General features: G+C 43.1%; 1 protein-coding gene across 4 annotated transcripts in view; it reads right to left on the reverse strand.

The window, feature by feature from the left end:
• Positions 1–27,128, reverse strand: part of LOC125258680 (activin receptor type-1C) — a 109,407-nt gene that overhangs the window by 50,061 nt on the left and 32,218 nt on the right. For 3 of the 4 annotated variants that reach the window (XM_048175643.1, XM_048175642.1, XM_048175644.1), the window contains one exon: positions 6,694–6,936. The exons of the other annotated variant lie outside the window; for it this stretch is intronic. In XM_048175643.1, the coding sequence (XP_048031600.1) occupies positions 6,694–6,936 (243 nt within the window). The remainder of the gene's footprint in view (positions 1–6,693; positions 6,937–27,128) is intronic. 4 annotated transcript variants of the gene reach the window in all.

Below are 27,128 nucleotides of genomic sequence, written 5' to 3' on the forward strand. Positions count from 1 at the left end.
TGTGCATAATTATCAAGCAGGTTTCCCTTTCGATAATTCACTCGTACTGCGTATGGGGAAAGGTCTCCTTTTTCCCCGTTACTGAAGCCTTTTTCAATAACGCAGTGTTACTGCATCGTCATTGGTTCACTCATAGACAAGTTGTTGAACCAATGACGGCGCGGCATAGCTGCGCGGCCTATGGCGACAAAGCCCGCAAATATTCCCGCCGAAATGGGCGGGGTAGCTATATAAGCAGGCGCTTCGCCATAGGATTTCAGTTCTCTCTCTTTCAGCAACGACTTCATATCGCTCTTCGCTGATCTCCGGCTGAAGCCTTCGCCGCCTGGAAGAAGCTCGCCTGGGAGAAATTCTCGCCGCCGTCGAAGAGGCACCCGCAGCGGACTGAGCTGAGACCGCCGAACGAAGACAGCGCCGGCGCCCTCGCAGACTACCGCCTCGAGCGCCGCTCTCGAGCCGCCCGCTTCCGGCCACCTCTCAGCGCGTCTCCTGCCGCCATCCGGCGCCGTTTAAAGAGCATTTCCCGCGGCTTAACGCCGCTTTCTAAAAGAGCTTTCCCAGCGGCTCTCGCCGCTCTAAAAGAGCTACAATCGCCGTTTTCACGCCGGTGGCATTGACTCAATGCCGCGCCACAGCTGTGGCATATGCAGAGCCTCGCTCCGCGGATCTTCGCTCTCTAGCAGCTGTTCACCGCGCCGCCCTCGTGCCGCCTTCAGCATCTGAGAGCATTCAGCTCATCCCCTGCCGTCTTCCGTCAGGTAAGTACAGAGCTTATCTTTCTACTTCTCGCTGGCGTTTGCTTCAAACGCCGTCTCTCCGAATGCGTCATTTGCCGGGTCCTCCCCCGCAAACCGCGTTCGTTGAGGATGCGTGCTCTCACTCGGGAGCACGAGAGCGAGCTCTTACTCTTAGCTGAATTTCACATGATGCTCTTCCCTGACTTAGGCGAGACTCATGATACATTTTCTATCTGAGTGAGTGTATTTCTCCTTATCTCAATGCGCGTCACTCGCCGGTCCCTCCCCTGCGAGCCGCGTTAGTTCAGAAATATGACGTCTTTCTTCTTTTGGGTGAGAAACATGTTATATGCTTAATTTAATGGAGCATATTTGTGCTGTTTGCACTGAGACTTCTCTATGCGTTGTTCGCCGGTTCTGCCCGCAAGCCGCGTTTATTGAGAAATATAACATGTCGCTCTCCCCCCTCTTGGGTGACATTCATGTTATATACATTCAGTTTATATAGCAGATTTTTGCAGAAGTTATCTGAATCTCTCAGCTGAATTTGACATGATGCTCTCCCCTGACTTAGGCGAGACTCATGATACATTTTATATTTGTGTGAGTGTACTTTTCCTTATCTCAATGCGCGTCACTCGCCGGTCCCGCCCCGCAAGCCGCGTCGATTGAGAAATATGACTTGACGTTCTCCCCCGACTCGGGCGAGAAACATGTTTTTATACTCTATTAATGGAGCTGATTCTGCTGTTTGCGTTGAGTTTCTCTATGCGTTGCTTGCCGGTTCCGCCCCGCAAGCCGCATTCATTGAGAAATATAACATGTCACTCTCCCCCTGTCTCGGGTGAGACATATGTTATATATATATAATGCAGTTAATACAGTGTATTTGCTGAGTTTGCTGAATTTCTCAGCGAGTTGCTTGCCGGTTCTGCCCTGCAAACCGCGTTCTTTGAGAAATATACGATACTCTCACCTGTCTCAGGTGAGACCTGTTATTTATATATTCAGTATATCAGTTGATGTAGCGTATTTATTCCAGTCTCTCTGCGTGTCGTTTGCCGGCCCTGCCCCTGCAAGCCACGTTCATGAGGATGTATGCGCTCACTGAAAGCGAGCTCAATGCTCACTTGTGCTTGGTGGAACTAACATGCTCATTATGCTGGACCTCTGTTCATGTGACTTGCTGGCTCTGCCCTGCAAGCCATGTTCATTGAGGAAGAGCGGTCTCACTTCCAACACCACTCGGCGGAATATATCTTGATGCTCTCCCCTGACTCAGGGCTAATATCTCAAGGCTACTCGCTCCAGTTTGCTCGCAGACCCCCGCGTTTTGGCGGGGTGCTTCCCACTTCAGTAAACACGGACGACGCTCACGTCCTCCAAGCCGAAGTGATGTCTCTGTTAGAGAAGGGGCCTATAGAAATAGTCTCCCCCTCAGAGAGCGATTTACAGCCATTACTTCCTCATTCCCTAGAGTGATGGCGGTCTCAGACCCATCTTAGACCTCAGACTCCTGAACCTTTCCCTCATGAGATGGAAGTTCAAGATGTTAACGCTGAAGCAGATCCTTGCACAGGTTTGCCCCGGGGACTGGTTCTGCTTGCTGGACCTGAAAGATGCATACTTTCACATCCAGATAGCCCCCCATCACAGGTGATTCTTGAGATTCGCATTCGAAGGTGTGGCTTACCAATATACGGTCCTTCCATTCGGGCAGTCCCTAGCTCCTCGCACTTTTACCAAGTGCATGAACGCGGCGCTTTCCCCACTGAGACAGTTGGGAATCCGGGTTCTCAATTATCTCGACGACTGGCTCATCCTAGCCCAGTCACGAGCCGAGCTGGAGCATCACAGATCCGTGCTACTCAGCCACATGGAGTGCCTGGGTCTCAGGGTCAACTTTGCTAAGAGCTCACTGCTCCCCAGCCAACGTATAACGTTCCTGGGTGCAGTCTTCGACTCAGCCCGTATGACGGCTGTAGTATCGCCAGAAAGCGCTCTGGCCATTCAGCAGCTCGCGGTATTGGTCAGGAACATAGCCATCTCCCTCTGAAGTACTTCCAGAGGATGCTAGGGCTGATGGCTTCCGCCTTCCCCGTTCTGCAGCTCGGCCTTCTTCGGATGCGGCCTCTGCAATACTGGTTGAAGTTCTGGGTACCCTCCTCACGCCTGGCGGCACGGCCGCCTGCGTCTCGGGGTCAATCAGGCCTGTTTGACAGCTCTGAAACCCTGGATGAACCCTGTATGGTTCAGTCAAGGTGTACCCCTACAGGTGGTGTCCAGAAGGACGGTGCTCTCAACAGATGCATCCAACACAGGTTGGGGTGCTCTTTGCAAGGGCAGACCGGCCTTTGGCTCGTGGTCTCACGAAGAAAGCCATCTGCACATCAACTGCCTCGAGATTTTGGTAGTGATTCGAGCCCTTCACGTGTTTTAGGCACACCTGACGGGACGCCACGTCTTAAGTCCAGTCGGACAGCATGACAGTGGTGTCATACATAAATCACCAGGGTGGTCTTTCGTCCAGCCACTTATGCGCTCTGGCGAAGTGTCTTCTGGAATGGGCATTACCGAGGTTTCAGTCACTCAGAGTGACTCACATAACAGGGAGAACAAACTTGGGAGCAGATATGCTATCCCGGAGCAATGTCCCCTCAGACGAGTGGATGCTCCACCCCCAGATGGTTCTCACGATCTGGGAGTTCTTCGGGAAGGCAGAGGAAGACCTCTTCGCCTCAGACAACTCTCACTGCCCAATTTATTTCTCGAAGGAGGACGATGCGCTGGCTCACGTCTGGCCCAGCACCCTCCTTTACGCTTTTCCCCCGATTGCTCTGATCTTGCAGATTATCAGATGAATCGGGGAAGACAAGCACAGAGTCCTCCTGGTGGCCCTGCTCTAGAGGAGCCAAGTTTGGTCCTCAGAGCTGTTCAGGCTTTCCACGAAAGCTCCGTGGCCGATCCCCCTGAGACGGGACCTCCTCTCTCAGGCGAACAGGACGATTTGGCATCCCCAGCCAGAACTCTGGGCTCTGCACCTCTGGTCCCTCGATGGGAGCCTGCTAACCTCCCCAGGGACGTGCTGAATACCATCTCTCAGGCGAGAGCTCCGTCCACGAGACGCCTCTACACCCAGAAATGGTCGGTCTTTGATGGCTGGTGTTCTGTATGCAACATAAACCCAGTGGAGTGTGATGTATCTCCGATACTGTCTTTTCTCCAGGAGCGTTTAGAACTGGGTCGCACCCCTTCAACGCTCAAAGTTTACGTAGCAGCCATCGCAGCGTTTCACGCTCCTATCGCTGGCCAGTCAGTGGGACAAAACAACCTTGTGGTGTGTTTCTTGAAAGGTTCTAGGCGATTGAATCCACCTCATCCTCTCACCGTTCCCACCTGGGACCTCTCTTTCGTCCTCAGAGCTCTCAAAGGGCTTCCCTTTGAGCCACTGTGTTCAGCTGACCTCAGGCCCCTGATGCTCAAAACCACTCTGCTACTTGCACTAGCATCGGTTAAGCATGTTGGCAACTTGCAGGCCCTCTCCGTGAGCCCTGCATGCCTTGAGTTCGGGCCCAGCGACTCCAAGGTCGTTTTGAAACCTAGGCATGGCTACGTCCCTAAGGTGCTCTCGACTCCACTCAGAGCACAGGTCATTTCCCTCTCAGTGCTTCCTCCCTCGTCGGACGAGCGAGAGCTGGAATTGCTCTGCCCCGTCAGGGCATTAAGGACCTACGTTGAGCGATCACAGCCTTTCCGGCAATCCGATCAGCTCTTTATCTGCTTTCGTGGCCGCACCAAAGGGTCTTCGGGCTCAAAGCAACGTCTTGTGTGTCGGATAGTCGACGCTATTACTCTTTGTTACTCCTCTATGGGCCTCAACTGCCCCACAGGAGTTAGAGCTCACTCCACTAGAGGAATGGTTTCCTCTTGGGCCTGGTCTAGTGGAGTTTTGATTAAAGACATCTTTAGACCAGACATCTGGTCCTCGCCATCCACTTTTGTCAGATTTTATCATTTGGACGTCCCGACCTTACAAGCTCGGGTCATCTCAGTATGATCCAGCGGCCTCTATCGAGCTTCGCTTCATGCCACTCTGGGAGTTAACTCCCCTTTTGGTAGTGTAACAAGGGTTCGACGGCTCCAGCCTTCTCACTTGTCCTCTGGTTCCCTCGCAGTGTCCAAGACAAGTCCAGTCGTTCCCTGCCGTGGCACGGCGTGGTTTAATTCGTTCCCCATACACAGTATAAGTGAAGTATCGAAAGGGAACGTACTCGGTTACTAACGTAACCTCGGTTCCCTGAGATACGGAACGAGTACTGCGTTACATGCCGTGCCACGAGGCTGCGGCTTCAGTGTCGTCGCTTCAGTCGAATGACCTGAAATCATAAGCGCCTGCTTATATAGCTACCCCGCCCATTTCGGCAAGAATATTCACGGGCTTTGTCGCCATAGGCCGCGCAGTTATGCCGCGCCGTCATTGGTTCAACAACTTGTCTATGAGTGAACCAATGACAATGCAGTTACACTGCGTTATTGAAAAAGGCTTCAGTAACGGGGAAAAAGGAGACCTTTCCCCATACGCAGTACTCGTTCAGTATCTCAGGGAACCGAGGTTACGTTAGTAACCGAGTACGTTTCTTTTACATGTAAAATGGGACAAAAAAAAAGAGATTTACTGTACTGTGCAAAAGTCTGCCAAGTTTCTTCAAGTGTCTTTGAGACGTTATCACAGTTCTGTCTCTTTATGTAATCCCACATGGACTCGATGATGGTGAGATCAGAACTCTGTGTGGGGCATACCGGCTGTTGTCAGGCTCCTTGTGCATACAAAAAGCTCACTGGATTATTACAATTAATGGCAAAAGTAATGTTTGGAAATGTAAACTGATATTTCCTACTGACGCACTAAAGCAAAGGATATAAAAAACTGACGTAAAACTTTTTTTTTTTTTGTGAAATTTCTAACGTGCCTAAAAACTGCAAACTACCTTAAGTCTCCAGAAGTACAAGGTGTCAGGTTCTCAGAGAAATATGACCCCCACTTAATAAGAAGGACAAGCTGAAATGTCATGAAATAGACTGTTTTTAAAAAAAAATGTTTTATGGACAGATAGGTTGAGAGTGACAGATAAGTAGAGAGTGACACTTGAGGTACCAGCGCCAGTTCAAGTCAGACAACAGCAAGGTGGTGAGGGAGTCATGTTGTGAGCTGCTAGTAACAATGAGCAAGACAGACTTTTCAGGGTAGGAGATGGACTTAAAATGAACTACCCCAAACTTACTGCCAGATTCTGTCTATAAAGCCTTTAGAAATAGTTTTAATACTTAATGTATTTCACAACACTTCAACTTGTGATTCTTATCTTCAGCTTGATTATTAAAGTATTTTCTTCTCAGTCTGTTTCTTGTTTGTTTTTTGTTTGACCCTGGTCACACCTTAATTTAGCAATTTCTATAGTATTGCATCCTTCTCATGGGAATTTAATAATTTTTTACTTTTCATTTTTACTTTTAAATCTCATTTTACCTGTAAAAGAAAACATGTTTAATAATTATGCACATTTGAATATAAGGCGTTTTTCACTTTAAGCCCTCTTTAACAAATATATATCACTTATAAATTATTATATACAAAATCAATATTGTTTTTAAGACTGATGTGATTTGGAATTGGTAAAATGTTCTTGGAAAAAAAATATGATCAGAATATTGACTTGGCATAATAATTATGCACACACTGTATGAGGAACATAAGCAAATGACAAATAAGATTTGAGAGTCAGGGTGGCGTAAAGTCAACAGGTTTGGAATCACATGAAGGTGAGTAAAGAATAGAATAATTTTCATTTTTTGAGGGAACTATTCTTTTATTAAGAAAAACATATGATAGAACTAAGAACTAAGATTTGAGTAGTTTGTTTGTTTGTTTGTTTGTTTGTGCACAGCCAGCTCTCACCTGAACCAGAGCCAGAGGTGCTCATGTCATAGATGAGCTCTTTCAGGCATTTGTCAGATGACACCAGAGTCTGGTCATCCAAGGGTTCCTCTGAATCCTGTTTGTGGGCTTTAATGTGTGTGCACCGAAGGTTTTGTAGGGCACACATTCCCAGAACGACACCCAGACACACCAGGCACAAAGGCACAAGAATTACTGCTGCTAGTTCCAGTTGACTCCAACCAGACCCCTCAGGTGGCGGCTCTAAACCAACACACACACATGTTAGTTTTAGTATATTAATGAGGACATCTCAATCAATGTTTTTTATACAGATCTATCTATCTATCTATCTAAAGTCATTACCAGAAAAAGTTTTTACATGTGAATTTGAGCCTATTCAGAAGTCTGTTACAGGAATTCTCTAAGGCGGATTAGTTAGAAAACATATAATACGAGCCAGACAAGGTCTGTGCCAAGTTTGGTTTTTGTAGCTCTAGGAAGAGTTACAGAATAATAAATAGATAAATAACAATGTCATGGCAAACTTTGATGTCGAGTCAAGTCACCTTTATTTATATAGCGCTTTTTTTTACAATGCAGATTGTGTCAAAGCAGCTTTACAGTGTTAACAGGAAAATAATTTGGCTGCACAGCAGCTCTAGAAGAAAATGGTGTCATCATCCAACTTAAGTAAGTTCAGTGTTGCAGTTCTCCTCTGGCCAACAATGAACAGTGCATGATTATGATTAAGGCAGCGTTACAGGTCACAAGTCAGATTGGATGAGAACAGTCAAAATATTTAGTCCAGTTCCATCTGGTTGAAGATCGGGTTCATCACGCCAGTATGGAAACTGTTTTGTTGGGGATCTGTGCCACTGGCTGTCGTGTCGATGAGGCCTTCACAGGGGATAGTTGAAAATCTCTGCTGACACTTCAGGGATGCATTGTAGTCGTGTCTAGGAGCAGGTCCTCCATCTGATCTGGATATGGTACGAATCCGGTTGACTACGCTAAACCTCGGGATAAACAGACTAATTTTAGCGTAAATGCCATTCTTCATATGATGTAACGAGTACATTGCATGTTATAGGAAGTGTTCCCGGTTCTGGCTGACCTAATATATGCAGCCTGACAATCCTTTAACGGATGTCAAAAAATATAAATTGAATGAAAATAAAAAGACTGTTCCAAAGTTCAGGTGCCAAATAGGAAAAGGATCTACCACCTGCAGTTGATTTTGATACTCTAGGTATTATAAACTGGCCAGAATTCTGAGATTGCAATAGACATGTAGGACTATAATGTGTTAAGAGCTTGCTCAAGTACTGGGGAGCTAAACCATTTAGTGCTTTGTGAAGCTGCTTTGAAACAATATGTATTGTGAAAAGCGCTATATAAATGAAGATGACTTGACTTGCCTTGACTTGTAAGTAATTAGCAAGATTTTAAAATCTATATAATGTTCAATGCTAATATGGTCATACTTCCTGGTTCAGGTTAGAACTTTAACTGCTGTGTTTTGGACCAGCTGTAGTTTGTTTATTAAGCATGCAGGGCAACCACCTAGTAGAGCATTACATAATCTAGCCTTGAGGTCATGAACACATGAACTAACTGTTCCGCATCTGTCAATGAGAGTCGTAGTTTGAAGAGGCCTGTGCTTTAATTTGAAGAGGCCTTTCATGAGTTTTTGTCTGCCAATGAGGATAGAAAAGCTACAATTCTGATTAAGATAGTATACATATTCAGAGCAGGGGAGCGCAAGGACGGGTGGTATTTGTGATCTTATGTGGTGGTGGGCTGGTCGGGGCCAAAATGCCAGGGCCGATTTTTGGTCCTAGTCCATCCCTGCAGGGAGGTGGTTTTGCAACCTTGGCTAAATGTAGTATACACAAGACTAGATAATGATCCGAGATGTCACCGCTCTGCTGCAGAATGTCAACTGCATCCATATTGATTCCATGTGACAATATTAGATCTAAAGTATGATTATGACAATGAGTGGGTGCTGACACGTGTTGTTTAACTTCAATAGAGTTTAAAATGTCTGTAAATGCCAAGCTAAATGTGTCTTTTTCATTATCTATATGGATATTAAAATCACCAACAATTAAGACTTTATCTGCAATCAGTATTAACTCTGATAGAAATTCAGCAAATCCTTTGATAAAGTCTATGTGGTGCCCTGGTGGCCTGTATACAGTAGCCAGCACAAATGTCAAACAGGATTTATCACATACACTACATAACGTTACATGAAGCACCATCACTTTGCAGGAATTATATTTGAAACTAGTCTTCTGAGTAATACTGAAGATATTACTATAAATTACAGCAACACCTCCCCCTTTGCCTTTTAGACGAGGCTCGTGTTTATAACCATAATAGTTTTTTTTTTTGTTTTTTTTTTTGAACATCAGTTAAATTTTTACCCTTAAATGGGTTTGGGAGATTTTTGTATTTACTAAATGGGGGAAAAGACACAGTCTCTATGTGATGATATATAGTTGAAAGAGTCTCTATGTGTTGGGATTTATCTGATTTTCTGTGACATGAGACAGCTAGCAGACAGTCAGTTTGGCCAGTTTGTCTGCTTCCTGACCTGGGCCCCAGTTTGCCATGTACCTAGAAAGCTTGAAGTAACTGTGAAAGCTTTAGCTTCAAAGCAGTTTTCCATTTTAAATAGTTGTAAAAGCTTGGCGTTTTAATGTTTTAAAATGATTCGGTCTATCAAACAGAAACAGATTGCTTTGAGGTTGCTAGGGTATTCTTGGTGGTTTCTATAGTGCTGCTACACAGTTGCTAGGGTTTTATGGGTGGTAGCTAAGATATTGTAATATAGTTACTGTGGTGTTCTGTGTTGTTAGAAGGTTGCTATGTGTTTGATATTTGGTTGTGTAGTGCTTGATGTAGATCAGACCAAAGTGCCGCTGCATGATATAATTATAAATAATCCACAATACCCCTCAACCAACAAGCAAACTATGTGTTAGAGTTTCTGTGGAACTACTGTGGGATTACAAATTTAATAATCTGTTTAAGATCTGTTGATCCTACATACTGACATCACCTCACATGAATTACTAAGGTGAAGTATATTGTATTTAGCATGTTAAGGTAAAGCTAATGACATTCTAAGGAGATCAAGGCAGGCAGCTCAGGGGGGTGTGACAAACCTTTTGCACTTCCTGACCATTTGGCAGGACAAGCTCAAGATACAGCAGTGCCTTTGTCTCTATGATAATGTAAATGTATGGGCGATACTGTCAGACTGATTGGATTAGCACCTATGCATTTCAATGACACAGTTATTCTGATTAGATCATGGCTGGGAAATGTAGGGAATGGGCTGATCCCTCCCCCTTGAATGTATATGAACTACCAAGTACACTGCCTTAGTGAGACTTGGATGACTACAACCACACACAGCGCGTTTCTCAATAAAGAGTAACTTCTGCTTGAAAGATATCCCAACATCTCCTGGTCTCTGCTTTGACGAGGAAAAAAGTTTCCAACACTACCCTCAAACTGCAACTAACACCCTGATTTAGAACCAGGCACTGGTTACCATACCAGCAAAGACAGCAAGATAAGATCACTTTACGACCCAAAGGAAAAGGAGTTTTACTCTTATTTCATTCACCTTAAAAAACACAAATAAACCTTTTTAATCTCACACATTCTAACACTTGTATAAACATGTATCCAATTTTCTAATATCATTATTTTCCTTTTATATTATTTTTTGCATGTATTAATTCAAATTCTTTTAAAGGAATGGTTTAGACTTGCTCACCGAAGTTAACCACGATCACATGTATAGCATGTTTGGTATTTACAGTATGTGGTGAAATTTTAATTTTAACATAATGAATGTTCATTTACATTATAATTTGCTAACTCTGTTATGTATTAGAATTATAAAAAACTTGACAGTTCTTCTCTTAACACAAAGGAAAATAAACTACCTCTCTAAAAGTGCAACTCCTTATTGGCTCACTCACCTCCTGAGGTGTCATCCTCATGCTTTAAAAGATCAACTGGGAAAACCAAAAAAAAAGAGGGGAAATTCTGACATGAAGATGAGGATGCTGAGCTAGAAGTCTTTAAAGGAGTTTGCCCAGTCATCAAAGACCTTCGCAACCTTGTTCTCTCTCATCAAAACAACTTCAATTGAATTGATCTTCAAAGATCAATTGGAGCCGCGACAAACTGCATCATGACTCTCTTTCAAACAGGCGAGGCATGCAAGTTTCAGACTTTGTCTTATTATTTGATACTTTAAGTATCACCTACACCTTTTCATTAAGGTGTGTTAGAACTAAAAAACTGATGTTTCTTTCAGACTGCTGGCCTGCTGAATATCAAATACTGGTGTGAAAAGATTGGACATTATGCTAAACTGTGCTGATCAAATATGCAAGAGGTCCGTGAAATTGAGTTACCAGAAGTTACTGTACTGTACACAGAATATTAATCTCATACTCTCTGCATTCCAACCACAGTGATGTTTGTCAGCTAACGTTTCCTTCCATGACCACTCAGTTCATGCTATGTTCTTCATTGTGGACAAAGTGGCCTAATGTCTGCACTGCATGTGAGAATTGAAAACAGTCCTGCCTCCTAATGCCCTTCCTGTGCCTGCTTCTCCTGTGCTAGTCTTTCAGTGCACTGTTGCTGAGTCAGCTGAGTTTGGATGTGCTAAATATCAAACACCGCGTAAAGCTGGATGAAACCATCACAGCTGTGTGCCAAAAACTGCCATCTGCTACTCTCTGTTTATAGTGCTGCAACAGAGGAATTAAATTGCTTGCAAAGCAGCTGGCATGATAGAAACCATTGACGCCTTTGCATGGATGTCATCAATTGTTGTTAAGCAGAAAAATTCAGGTAAAATGAGGATGTGCGTTGACCTCAGAGAGCCAAATAAAGCAGTGATTGTGGACTCTTTTCCATTGACACACATGGATAAACTACTCTCTGCTCTAAAAGGTTCTACTGTTTTCTCTATCATCGACCTGACTAATGCTTACTACCAAGTGCCGCTGCATGAGAACAGTCGTGACTTCACAGCCTTTATTATCCACAACAGACTATTCCATTTTTGTCGTGTTCCTTGCAGATTGGCTTCAGCACCTGCAGCATTTCAGAAGATGATGACCATCATCCTGGCTGGCTTATCAGGGGTTGAAAATTACCTGGACAACATTTTCATCCATGGACGTGACATGTCTAAGCACAACAAAGCACTTCAAGCTGTCTTACAATGACTAGAAGCTGCAGGCTTGCAGCTCAATAAAGACAAGTGTCACTTCCGGCAAACAAGCCATGCTGTTTAGGTCATACTGTGTTTCAGCTCAATGACAAAACTGTCAAGACACATCCTGTTCTTCTCCAGCCGGTGCTGCTGCCAGATGACCAATGGCAAAAAGTGTCTGTGGATATAGTCAGTCCATTTGACACTGCTGCATCCGACTGCAGGTTTGTTATAGCATTAACTGATTATTACAGCAAATGGCCAGAGGTCTCCTTTAAGCTGGGGACACACTTAACAATTAGCTGAAACATTCTAAGACTGAACTCAACACACTATATGATTTTAAATGCTGACAATAAACACAGACTGAACGCAACTGGTTCTGACTCGGCGCATTTGGGCATGGTCAGTCGTAAGTATCAAATTACATTCATAATTGGCCTTACAATTGTTAAGTGTGTCCTCGGCTTTACTCGCACTGTCACTACGGATTCTGTGATTTCATTTCTGTCATCAGTATGTGGAAACCTGTGGTAACTGACTTCTTAAAGGTATACCATACCACTCCACATGCTTCAACTAGTACTTCACCCTTTCAGCTCCTTTTATGGCAGGCAAATGCGCACAAGGCTGTCTGTTTTGCCATCTGCTCCTGTGCACTGACCAACTGACATGACTGTTCGCCAAAGGGTTACGCGGCTGCAACACAAAATGAAAAAGTACAAAATGAAAAAAATACACTGATGCTCTCACTCCTTGTTTCCAGGAGGGGGATAAAGTGAGGATACGGAACCCTTTGCATGTTCCTACAGGACACAGAAAGTTTACTAATCCGCTCATGGTTAAAAATCTTACATATTGCAGCTTTAAATATATAAGAATGATTTATTTTAGTTACACCCACAAATTGGCACAAATTGAGCACAAACGATTGACACCATTGTGGAACAATTAGACGACATTAGGGTAGATAGTGTGTTTTTTTCATCACTTACAGAGTTTTTTTTATGGCACAAATTCAGCACAAACCAACGGCACCGTTTTGGAGCAATTTGGATGGCATGGAGAGTGACGTCCCTGCCCCAAATTTTAGCCTATTTCTAAAGAAGTTGAATAAATACAATGTTCATTTTAACAGCATAAAACAAGCACAAACATACAATACCGGTTTGGAATGATTTAGACAACATGGGGTGGAGAATGACATAACTGTTCGTAAAAAAGTTGTTTTGTTATATTTAAGACAGGGTCATAGTTACAGGTTTTTATACAGCATTTGTTATTACTAAGAAGGGGTTTGGAAAGATTTGAACGACATGGGGTGGAGAGTGATGTCACATAACCCAAAAACTAATGTTCAATATCCCAAACACGAAACCAGCACAAACATTCTTTTTTGAGGCACAAATCAGAACAAAGAAATGGCATGATTTTAGGGATAATTTCATTTTATGGGGTGCCAACTTCACAAAGGTCATGAAGAGGCTGCAGCGCAAGAGTAGTATTGATGGCCGGTTAGTGACTCGTCACTCTGTCTGCGTTCTCTCAAACAGTTAAGTAAGCGAAACAAAACTGAAATAAAAAAAACTGTACACTGAGTGAAATAAACAGCAGGTGCTGGCTATTTTTAGACAGTTCACATTAGCGAGTAGTCTACAGCTAATAAACACCACTTTAACATGATCTCTAATTTAAGCAAATGCTTTTAATACACATGTAGTTAACAAAACAAAACCGTGCACATTTTAATTTCACATTTTAATTAGTAAAAGTGTGAATACAAGGAAACAATCCACCCGCATGCCTCTGATCAGCCATGGTGCCTTGATCTGTTGTGATCATAGACTGTAAAAAAATATGGATGTAGTGTCCGTGACGTCACCCGTAGGTTTCTGAAGAGCATTTTTGAAGCCTAAAGTGGGACGTCGCCATCTTGACAGTGCGTGGGAAAAGAGGAGGGATGCGGGTGGAGCTGAGGTGCCTGGTTGCTGAAACCACGCCCGCCTAGCTCGACGTGACCAAGTTACCTCAGGCTAAGGAGCTATCTACACTATATTGCTAAAAGTTTTGGGACGCCTGCCTTTACGTGCACATGAACTTTAATGACATCCCATTCTTAATCCGTAGGGTTTAATAGGGAGTTTGCCCACCCTTTGCAGCTATTACAGCCTCAACACTTATGGGAAGGCTTTCCACAAGGTTCAGGAGTGTGTTTATGGGAATTTTTGACCATTCTTTTAGAAGTGCATTTGTGAGGTCAGGCAGTGATGTTGGCCGAGAAGGCCTGGCTCGCAATCTCCGCTTTAATTCATCCAAAAGGTGTTCTATCGGGTTGAGGTCAGGACTCTGTGCAGGCCAGTCAAGTTCCTCCACACCAAACTAGCTCACCCATGTCTTTATGGACCTTGCTTTGTGCACTGGTGCGCAGTCATGTTGGAACAGGAAGGGGCCATCCCCAAACTGTTCCCACAAAGTTGGGAGCATGAAATTGTCCAAAATGTCTTGGTATGCTGAAGCATTCAGAGTTCCTTTCACTGGAACTAAAGGGTCAAGCCCAACCCCTGAAAAACAACCCCACACCATAAATCCCTCCTCCACCAAACTTTACACTTGGCACAATGCAGTCAGGCAAGTACCATTCTCCTGGCAACCGCCAAACCCAGACTCGTCCATCGGATTGCCAGACAGAGAAGTGTGATTTGTCACTCCAGAGTCCAGTGGCGGTGTGTTTTACACCACTGCATCCGACACTTTGCATTGTACTTGGTAATGTAAGGCTTGGATGCAGCTGCTCTGCCATGGAAACCCATTTCATGAAACTCTCAACATGCTGTTCTTGAGCTAATCTGAAGGCCACGTGAAGTTTGGAGGTCTGTAGCTATTGACTCTGCAGAAAGTTGGCGACTTCTGCGCATTGTGCGCCTCAGTATGCACTGACCCCGCTCTGTGATGTTGCCTACCACTTCCTGGCTGAGTTGCTGTTGTTCCCAATTGCTTCCACTTTGTTATGATACCACTAACAGTTGACCGTGGAATATTTAGTAGTAAGGAAATTTCATGAATAGACTTATTGGCAACCTATCACGGTACTACACTTGAATTCACTTCAGCTCCTGAGAGCAACCCATTCTTTCACAAATGTTTGTAGAAGCAGTCTGCATGCCTAGGTGCTTGATTTTATACACCTGTGGCCATGAAAGTGATTGGAACACCTGAATTCAATGATTTGGAGTGTCACGGTTCAGGGTGCTTCATCGGCTTCCCTGTTGTCTGTGTCCTGTCATTTTCTGCAGGAAAATGTGTGCAGAGGGCTGTGCAGCTACACTTGGTCGCGCGCGCGCGCGCCGCTACTTCCTGAGGAACGTAATCTGGATCTGGAACAGAGCAAAACGCCATTATCGTCAAATATCATAATAAACATCATTATCAGTTTCAAGGTTAGTAACATACTAACTATTCATACTGTTTGTATGTTTTATAACAGGGCCTCAACAGGATGCGAGATCTGCACAATTTTAAACGTCCACATAAGTTCCGTCACAACGCAGCAATTTCCACACACACGTCTTAACTACGTGGTGAAGGTACACTCAGATATGAATAAATATAAAATAAAATAAAATAAAATAATACACGTACTTTGTGCTTAAAATGAGTCTAAAATGCAGAATAATAGTTCAAAATAGTTAAAACCGTTGTAATGACTGTATACAGCTAAAAACAGCTTGTGAAAATTAAAATATTAAATTCAGTAATGTTAAAAAATATGTTAAATGCTGTAAAATATTTATCTTCTTATATTTATGTTTTATTTTTGTAATGTAATGTGCTTTTGTAAAGTCACACTAATGTTATAACAGACATATTGTTTTGAACTGCTTTTACAGGTTACTATTAATCGTGTAAAAGTTTTTTTGGTGAATTGTATTTAGACCAGAGCAAAAATCCTAATAATAAAACTAAATCATAATTATTAATGTAATAATAGCCTATAAGGAACCCACAACAATTAAAAACAAAAACATTCAAAAATGTATTGTCCCTGTTTTTAAATAGATAATAACAAAGTCGATTTTGGTGATATTTTGATCACTCGAATAGGAAATGTCCCCAGTTTCCATTTCAGAAATCTGGTCACCTTATTAAAAATAGTTATCTGCATGATGCCTGCTGCCTTTAGGGTCAGTGATGTTTAATTTAAATTACATGTAAAATAAAGACATGTTTTGTTATAGTGTGATGTAATGGTGTTTTCTGGAAGGGACTAAAGAACAAAGTATTTTTATCAGCTGAAAGGAAGATTACAAATGTTGTTATTAAGTTAGATAGACATTATATAACAGCTTCAGGTTGTGTTTTAGTGTTGGTAATATGTCCCACATTGTCCCACACAAACGTATTAATCATCCCACATTTGGTTTGTTTGTTGGTGGTCACCCTAGATTACCCTCACCTGTCGCTTGTCCCCTTCCTCCCTTTTATTCTCTGCTGTGTCTGTCCCTTGTTGTCAGTAGATTTCGTGTTGTCATTCATGTACGGTTGTGCTTGTGCTGTGTGTCTTTGTTGTCTTACCTTTCTCCGCTGCTGTGCTCAGGACGCCTAGACGAGGAGTCTTTCTGCTGGCCGTGTGCCCGATATCCTCAGTCTCTTTTCTACGTCCCGTTTAGGCTTTGCACCTGAGGTGGTCTCCACAGCCTGTGTCCGCAGGTGTCTGTACGGATGGCTCTGGAGTTTATCCACAAAGTTTATTTTCGTGTGTGTGTCACTACACACGTTGGATGTTTATATGGATTTTCTATTGTTCCTAATAAACAGTTGCACATATCCTCTGCGTTTGAGTTCTCTCTCTTCACGTCCCTGACAGAATCTACTGACCATTATGGACTCAGCAGAGGAGATCGACGTTCACCGGGTCCTCAGGCAGCAAGGCACGCTGCTGGGTAGACAGCAAGAGGAGATCGCTGCTTCTCGTCACGCTTTTTCGGAACTGTCACTTCAACTGACACAACTCACTGAACGGCTTGATCAGTTTCAGATTATTCCTCCCGCGACTCCTGTTCTACAACCTCCACCCGATCCAGAGACAGCTGCCTCCCGTCATGCCGAACCACGTCTTAATCCACCTGCTCCATACTCCGGTGAGCCCAATTCATGCCCAATTCGTTCCTTTCTGTCACAATGTTCTCTGACTTTTTCACTCCAGCCCTCGTGTTTTCCTACGGAGCGATCTAAGGTGGCATTCACCATCACGCTTCTTATCGGACAAGCGAGAGAATGGGGAACGGCCATGTGGGACAATGAACATCAATGTTGCAGCTAGTTTAAGGAGTTTTCGGAGGAGCTCCGCAAGGTATTCGATCGCTCCGCACTTGGGACGGAGGCGGCGCGGGCGTTATCTTTGCTGCAACAGGGAGGTCGGTCTGTGTCAGACTATTCCATAGAGTTCCGCACTCTCGCCGCATCATGCGGATGGAATGCTAAGGCGCAGTGGGATCATTTTCTTCACAGGCTGGCAGATTACATCAAGGATGAGATATATTCTCTCGAACTGCCTCCCAGCCTCGACGGATTAATCGACTTCGCCATCCGCGTTGACAACCGGATAGCTCTTCGTTCCCGGCATCGGAGGGGCGTGGCATCTCACGAGCACTTCTCCAACTTGGTCGCTGGAGCGGCGGGTGACGCGACTTTTCAGCGTCTCGTCATGCCTGAGGAGGAGCCCATGCAGATCGGCAGAGCCCGGCTGACGATCACCGAGCGGCGCCATCGCCTCAGTAACAATCTGTGTCTTTACTGTGGGAGGGCGGGGCATGTGGCGGCCTCGTGTCCAGTGAAGAGGCGGCGTTTTTCGTGCAACGAGGGACGTACGGTGAGCGTCACTAATACACTGCTGCCCTCTGGTGGTCGTTCCGTACTCCAGGCTTCATTACAATTTAATAGGACTATTCATCAGGTGTCAGCCTTGATTGATTCTGGAGCGGATGGTGATTTTATGGACATTGACCTGGCTGCTCGATTAGGTGTTCCATCTGTTCCTCTTGCCGAACCCATTTCAGCCAGAACTCTCTGCGGCACCCATCTTACTAGAATTACCCACTCCACCAGGTTTATTACTCTCACCCTTTCGGGTAATCATGCTGAGGAGATTCGTTTTCTCCTCATTCATTCTCCCTCCGCTCCATTAGTGTTGGGACACACGTGGTTGGTCAAACATAACCCGCACATTGACTGGACTCTTAATTCTGTTCTGGCATGGAGCACTTTTTGTTTATCTCAATGTTTGGGTCCTGCATTTTCTCCTGTTATGTCTTGTTCTGTGTTACAGGAGCCGGTGAGCCTGGCGAATGTACCGGAGGCTTACCATGACTTGAGAGCGGTTTTCAGTAAGTCCCGAGCTTCATCTCTTCCTCCGCACCGCCCGTACGACTGTGCAATAGATCTGTTGCCTAGCACTTCTCCACCTAGGGGGCGCCTTTACTCTCTTTCCGGGCCTGAGAGGGAGGCCATGGAGAAGTACATCAATGATTCTCAGGTAGCTGGTATCATCCGGCCCTCTTCCTCTCCAGCTGGGGCGGGGTTCTTCTTCGTGGGGAAGAAAGATGGATCGCTCCGTCCCTGTATTGATTATCGGGGTTGAATGACATCACGGTAAAGAATCGTTATCCTTTGCCGTTGATGTCATCGGCCTTCGAGCTCTTGCAGGGGGCGACCATCTTTACGAAGTTGGACCTTCGCAATGCTTATCACCTAGTTCGGTTTAGGGAGGGGGACGAATGGAAGACCGCCTTCAACACCCCCACAGGGCACTTTGAGTATTTGGTTATAGCTTCAGTGGCTGCTTGAGAATCGTTTATTCGCTAAGGTGGAGAAGTGCGAGTTTCACGCACGGTCGGTTCTGTTCCTGGGATTTATTCTTTCATCCGAAGGTATCCGAATGGATCCCGCCAAGGTAAAAGCAGTTGCTGATTGGCCTACCCCAGATAGTCGTAGAGCGGTCCAGCGATTTCTGGGGTTTGCCAATTTTTACAGGCGGTTCATTTGGAATTTCAGCCAGGTCGCCCTTCCTCTGACGGATCTCACCTCCACTCGAAAACGTTTCTGTTGGTCACCGCAGGCTCAGGCTGCATTTTCAAACTTAAAGAGTCGCTTTGTTTCGGCTCCCGTTCTTGCTACTCCCGATCCCACTCGTCAGTTCGTTGTGGAGGTGGATGCGTCAGAGGTGGGAGCGGGGGCGATTTTGTCTCAGAGGTCACCTTCGGATGACAGAATACATCCCTGCGCATTTTTTTCCCATCGTTTAACCCCCTCGGAACGGAATTACGACATCGGGAATATAGAGTTACTGGCTGTTAAGATGGCGCTGGAGGAGTGGCGCCACTGGTTAGAGGGTGCGGAGGTCCCTTTTATAGTTTGGACCGATCATAAAAACTTAGAATACATCCGCACCGCTAAACGACTTAATTCCCGACAGGCTCGCTGGGCACTGTTCTTCGGTCGGTTCAATTTTAACATCTCCTACCGTCCGGGATCCAAGAATGGTAAGCCTGACGCGCTTTGAGGCTGAGCCAAGATCCACCCTCCCGGTGACCATTCTGCCTCCCGATCGGGTGGTAGCAATGGTCACCTGGGGGGTGGAATCCAGAGTCCGATCTGCTCTGCGCAATGTCACAGTTCCCGCGGGGTGCCCTGAGAGCCTGTTGTTTGTGCCTGAATCGGTCCGAACTAGCGTCCTTCAGTGGGGTCACTCATCCGTACTAGCTTGCCACCCAGGAGCGGCTCGTACCTGTAGTTTAATCAAGCAGCGGTTCTGGTGCCTTCCATGGCGCGAGACGCTCGTCAGTTTGTATCGGCATGTCCTGTTTGTGCTGCGGGTAAGGGTTCCAATCGACCCCCAGCAGGGTTACTTCAGCCGCTGCCTGTCCCTTCGAGACCCTGGTCACACATAGCTATGGACTTTGTCACAGGCCTACCTCCGTCTAGCGGCAACGCGGTAGTCCTTACTGTGGTGGACAGGTTCTCGAAGGCGGCACATTTTATTCCCCTCCCCAAATTGCCCTCAGCGAGGGAGACAGCGACTATTGTCCTGGATCACGTTTTCCGTATTCATGGCCTCCCGGTGAACGTGGTCTCTGACAGGGGTCCCCAATTTGTGTCTAAGTTTTGGGCAGAGTTCTGTCGACAGCTGGGGGCGACTGCGAGCCTTTCCTCCGGGTATCACCCGCAGACAAACGGTAAGGCTGAGCGTGCTAACCAGGATCTGGAGAGAGTCTTGCGTTGTGTGGCGTCCGCAGAACCATCATCTTGGAGTTCCAGATTAACTATGGTCGAGTACGCACATAACTCCATCCTGGTCTCGTCTATGGGTTTGTCTCCCTTCCAGTGCTGTTTAGGCTACCAGCCACCCTTATTCCCCTCTCAAGAATCCGATGCCGTTTTTCCGTCTGCGCACTCGTTTATTCAGAGATGCCTCCGTACGTGGAGGGTTGCCAGAGAAGCCCTCACTCGGACTGGTGACAGGAACAAGGCGTCGGCGGATCGTCACCGTACTAAGCCCCCACTTTACGTGTGCGGTCAGAAGGTCTGGTTGTCTTCCCAAGACATTCCTCTCAAACTCCCCTCACGTAAACTGGGACCCAAATTTATTGGACCGTTTTCTATCTCCAAGGTGCTTAGTCCGGTGTCGGTTCGACTCAATTTAACCCCTCAGTTTAAGAATATCCATCCGGTGTTTCATGTCTCTAAGATAAAGCCCGTCATTCGCTCCCCCCTTCAGCCCCAGACCTCTGTCCCTCCGCCTCCTAGACTCATCGAGGGGTCTCCGGCTTATATGGTACGGCGGCTCCTTGATGTGAGGCGGAGGGGTAGAGGTTATCAATACCTGGTAGACTGGGAGGGCTATGGTCCAGAGGAGAGATGCTGGGTTCCGGCTCGTGACATTCTGGATCGCGCTCTCATCAACCAATTCCATCGGCTTCATGGTGAGTCCTCCGGGGACGACAGGAGGCGTCCCTGAGGAGGGGGGTACTGTCACGGTTCAGGGTGCTTCATCGGCTTCCCTGTTGTCTGTGATTTTTGCAATTTATTATATCTTTATTTTTGCACTATTTTTTATTTTGCAATTCTTTTTGTTTGCAAAATTTCTTGGTAACACTTTACAATAAGGTTCATTTAGTTCATGTATTAACTAACCATGAGCAATACATTTGTTACCATACTAGTTCATCTTTATTAACGTTAATTAATAAAAGTCCAGCAGTTGATACTAGTTTGTTCATGTTAGTTCACACTGCATTAACTAATGTTAATGAATACAACTCTTGATTTTAATAATGTATCAGTAAATGTTTAAATTAACATTAAAAAAAATATCTATAAAAGCTATGGAAGTCCAGTTTGTTAATAGTTCATGTTAACTAATGTAGTTAACTAATGTTAACTAATGAACCTTATTGTAAAGTGTTATCAACTCCATTCACGTCGACATATGCAATCTTTGATCATATTCCAAATTAGGAAGCCATTATAATGTAGACAAAGATAAACTATGACCAACAAAATGAACGAACCATTCACAAGTGACCCATCACTATAACAGAGAGAGTGTTTCACATCTTCAGCATACCACAGAGATACCCGAGAGAAGATATACAATTAAAAGAAAATATTTAATTTCAGTTATGTTCACGTTGTCAGGAGTATGTTTGGTTCATTGTGTTTTGGTTTGGTTCTGTTATGTTCCTGTTTGCCTGTGTTCCTTTTGCTTATTTGTTTCCATGGTTCCTGATTAGCTCACACCTATTTCTGTTCCAGTTAATTAGTTCACTCTGTGTAAACTGCCCTAAATTTTCTGTTCATCTCTGTCTGTACTCACATCAATGTTAAGATGGTTGTGTTTCTTTCTCCTGTGTTTATTCAGAGCTCCTGTGTTTCTGTTTCTGCACCCATGATACTCATATAGTGAGAAATAATATTAATCTATCCAATTGTCCAGTGTTGCTTATACAGTATTAGATGTTTGTTTTTAAATCATGAAACACTCATGACTATGCAAACTTTGCAAAGAGTCTGCTATCAGAGAACAGATGGCTACAAAACAACATGTAAAATAAATGGTTTAGTTTTGCTTTTATAAATTGAGCATGCATGATAATATTACAGATAAATTCAATTTCAATTTCGATTTGTGTTAGGCCCATCTGTAAGACTATGCAGCAGATTTTTATTTATTTTTTTTAATCAATTTTTTGTATTATATAGTATGTGTCAAGTTAAAGATGCAGAAAGTGCCTAGATATTAAAAGTGTATTATGTCATCACTGCTCATTACCACACAACAATACAAGATTATTTGTCAAATAAATAAATTAACTTGAAATCATTTTAGTTAATGTGTAGAGATTGCAGAGTGATTCATGATCCAAAAATGACTTCCAGTAATTCTAAAAATAGGTTAAAGGGTTAGTACACCCAAAAATGTAAATTCATTTACTCAACCTCATGTTGTTCACCCTCATTTACTCACCCTGTATGAGTTTCTTTCTTCTGTTGAACATAAAAGATATTCTGAAGAATGTTGGTAACCAATTGACTTAAATTGTATGAATAAAAAGAAGAAGAAGAAGAAGAAAAAAACAATGACAACCATTTCTCAAAATATCTTCTTTTATGTTCAACAGAAGAAAGTCATATTGGAATGGCATGAGGGTGAGTAAATGAAAGAATTTTCATTTTTAGATGAACTATACCTTTAAGATATGTTAAAATATTTCCCCTAAAAGTACAAGTGGCCCGTGGCCCGTGGCCCCTGCCTAGTCTACAACCGCCGCTGATTATTATTAGTATCTGAAATGAACTATTCGCTAGAAATATACCCATTGCAGACTGAGGTGCCATAAAGTCAGCGATGACACAGAGTGGGCAAGACACAGAGTGGGCAAGAAAACCAGTCAGTTTTGGACAACACAAACAAAACAGAAACATATCTGAAAAGGCTTTTCATGCATTGGTCATAACTTTCTGTCATGAATGGATTGTAGTATGTACCATAAGCAGCTATGCAACCAATGTGAGTTCAAATTTTAGTTTAAGTTGTCCTCGTCCAGTGGGCCATGACTTTACCCCATCTGTACAGGGTCATTAGTGACAACAACCAGAATAAGGTATTTCAAAACACATTTTCCCTTTTGCCTGTCTACTAAAACAGCCTGTAAGTAAGTAAACTTGGAACATAATAGGGCCATTAGTCAATGAAGGAAACTTTACAGAGTATCTGCAGAGATAAATGGAGAGCAGAGGGTCTCTGCAAAAATTTCAGAGAGGCATTTTTGATAGATGAGCTCAGTTGCAACAACAGCAGACAGGTTCAAATACAAACTCATACAGGGCTTAAAGGATTCAGAAATTCATAACCATTGTATTGATGTTTAGTGGTGTCTGCTAAGGTAAGATAGAATCACTATTACTACAGGTGCTGGTCATATAATTAGAATATCATCAAAAAGTTGATTTATTTCACTAATTCCATTCAAAAAATGAAACTTGTATATTATATTCATTCATTACACAAAGACTGATATATTTCAAATGTTTATTTCTTTTAAGTTTGATGATTATAACTGACAACTAAGGAAAATCCCAAATTCAGTATCTCAGAAAATTAGAATATTTTGAAAAAGTTCAATATTGAAGACACCTCGTGCCACACTCTAATCAGCTAATTAACTCAAAACACCTGCAAAGGCCTTTAAATGGTCTCTCTGTCTAGTTCTGTAGGCTACACAATCATGGGGAAGACTGCTGACTTGACAGTTGTCCAAAAGACGACCACTGACACCTTGCACAAGGAGGGCAAGACACAAAAGGTCATTGCAAAAGAGGCTGGCTGTTCACAGAGTTCTGTGTCCAAGCATAGAAAATCTATGGGGTATTGTGAAGAGGAAGATGCAATATGCCAGACCCAACAATGCATAAGAGCTGAAGGCCACTATCAGAGCAACCTGGGCTCTCATAACACCTGAGCAGTGCCACAGACCGATCGACTCCATGCCATGCCGCATTGCTGCAGTAATTCAGGCAAAAGGAGTGCCAACTAAGTATTGAGTGCTGTACATGCTCATACTTTTCATGTTCATACTTTTCAGTTGGCCAAGATTTCTAAAAATCCTTTCTTTGTATTGGTCTTAAGTAATATTTTAATTTTCTGAGATACTGAATTTGGGATTTTCCTTAGTTGGCAGTTATAATCATCAAAATTAAAAGAAATAAACTTTTGAAATATATCAGTCTGTGTGTAATGGATGAATATAATATACAAGTTTAACTTTTGGAAAGAGTGAAATAAATCAACTTTTTTGATGATATTCTAATTATATGACCAGCACCTGTATATTACTTCTAGGGGCTGTGCTGCCTATTTTTCCGATGCTAAACTTATCAAATTCCTTAGCCTATCCATTCAGGATATTCTGAACCTTTGGTGTTTCATGTGAAGTATGAGATGCCATCAACAATAAAGTTAGTGATGACTTTATCTGCTGTCCTTGAGACACAGAGTGGTGTTTCACATTTCAGTGCATTAGTGCCACCAAATGCTCACTACGACTAACACAAAAATGGGCGACAATAGTCCTGAAGGAAAATGTAAGCAACGTCTTGAGGATTGCTCGAAAATTACAGGTAGGTGTGTTTGATTAGGGATGGAGTTGTACTGTGCGGGACAGTGGCCCCACAGGGCTGGAGTTGGCCATCCAGGACTGGAGTTGGCCATCCCTGGTTTATCATAAAGGGTATAAATCACTTCTCAGTGTGTTTTCATCACCAGACATATATATATAACTCACAAAAGAAAAAAAAAAACCTTTTATATATGCCATGTGAATCCATTGTTCCTATTCAAAATCTTCATATATTTTCAATTTGCACAAAAAAAAAAAAAGTGCCTATGGCGAAATTTCTGCATAATGATATGACAATGTTGCATTTATGTTTCACAACACTTTCAAAGTGAAATGTCCAGTGAGCGGTGCTAAAAGCATGTTCAGTTTTATCCAAAAGAGATGAAAATGAATCTGGCAACCTTATTTAGAGTTTTGTGAAAATTTAGGTAGAGGCACATTTTTTATTACTGCATTAAATATGCAAAGCATGACTATATAAATTGCATTAAAGTTACATTATGACTGGCTTGCTGCTCTTGTAATTTCCTATTGAATGAAAAAAATTCTTCTAGATATTAGAGTAAAGTTTTTTAAAAAAAAAGCATCAGATAGATTGTTATATGGCAGTTTTTTTCCTGTTTGGTTTTGGTTTTTGTTTTTTCATTCCTATCAGCAGAACTTAAAAACAACCTTTATTAAAATGTTTTTCTGTCTCAGATTTATTAGTTTATAAGCATTCAGGTCTTATAAAAGCCCTAAACATGCAGTAGTTGCATTAACCATGGTAACAGTAATTGTAGTTCCATGCCCCGTGATGATACACATCCTGTGTGATCATATTTTCAACAAGGCCTTAGGTTTCACAACACTTGACCTACAACCTGATGAACTCCAGCACCAATAACTGTGAAAATGGATTTGCACAACAACAAGAGAGACGGAACACACACTGTGCACTGGCCAAGACTGGACTAATTTCTATGGAACATCAGCCAGCCAGTTCTTTGTTTGGAAAGAAACACAAGCAATGTCTTATGCACGAGCAGATAATGGTCATGGACCTTTACATTTCAGAAAGCTTCAATAAATGAATAAATAAAGAAATGTAATAAGAAATGTATATAAAATTAGTTTGAACTATACCCATAATCAGGAACTACTCCTAAAAAACAGAATTATGGGAATATTCTTTTCAAGTCAAGTCACCTTTATTTTTATAACACTTTATACAATACAGATTGTTTTAGAGCAGCTTCACAGTGATAAACAAGAAAATAATAATCAATGATGCAAAAAGAAAGCTCTAAAAAAGGCTTGATGGAGGGTGTATTTGAAGCTTGTAAGCTAGCACAGTATAGCATTTAAGTATGCTGGAATTAATGTGATTGGCTTTTGTCACTATGATGGTCACGTCAGCGCCAAGCTTCAGACACGCCTCCGCCCCATGTGAATGCCCCGGAACCGGTAGTACAGCAAACAGGAATCACCGCACCACAGACACAGGTAGGCTTTTAATCGCACATCATATCGCATCATTCTGTACTCGCGTTCTAAAGTTCAAGGCGGCAGTCCAAAACAGTGAATCTAATCACAATACTGGCAAAAGTTCACTTCAAGAATAAACAAAGTGGCATCAATGAGTTTGGTATTTAAAAAAAACTGTGCAAACAGAAAGAGAAAGTGCAATCTATAGCCTATTATTTCTCTATACAAAACATATTTATTCAAGACACAAAAAACAAACCTGTTACTAAAAAACGCACAATACATCTCATAGGGTGAAGTCAGTACGTACATATATTTGTCCTAAATCGTATTTTAATGGAAAATTGTGTGAGTGAAGCCGTGGTCACACTAGACTTTGAGCATGTAAATTTCCTCTTTTTTTTTTTTCCTTTTTCTTTTTTTTTTTTTTTTTTTTTGCAATGTACAAATATACAACCTACTCGACCTTACTGCAAAAATATCATTCTTTTAATTCAGCCAGTCACAGGCGTATAATCTTCTACTGGTCTTCAAGTGATGCGAATTCATAGGTCAGAGTTCCCAAAACTTGAAATTTGGAATGCAGTGAAATGCGAAATACAAAATTTCTCTCATGAGCTGCACAGATTTTATCCTTTAGCCAAAAAAACAAAAACAAAAAAACCCATAACGGCTAAAGCTAATGCTCCGGCTTTGGTGGCCCACAGGGAAAGAGACAAGAGGCATTTTTTTTTTTTAAATGGATGTAATTTTTGTTGTTTGTTTGTTTGTTTGATTCACGTATACACTCACCATTCACTTTAATAGGTACAATTTGCTGGGTTGGACCATTTTGCCTTCAGAACTGCCTTAATTCTTTGTCGCATAGATTCAACAAGGTGCTGAAATGCTGAAAGGAATGTTTTGGTCCACACTGACATGATAGCATCACGCAATTGCTGCAGATTTGTCGGATTCGTATCCACAATGCAAATCTCCCATTCCTCCACATTCCAAAGGTGCTCTAATGGATTGAGATCTGGTGACTGTGGAGGCCATTTGAGTATAGTGAGCAT

This window comes from Megalobrama amblycephala, linkage group LG23 (genome assembly GCF_018812025.1).
Source record: "Megalobrama amblycephala isolate DHTTF-2021 linkage group LG23, ASM1881202v1, whole genome shotgun sequence".
NCBI lineage: Eukaryota > Metazoa > Chordata > Actinopteri > Cypriniformes > Xenocyprididae > Megalobrama > Megalobrama amblycephala.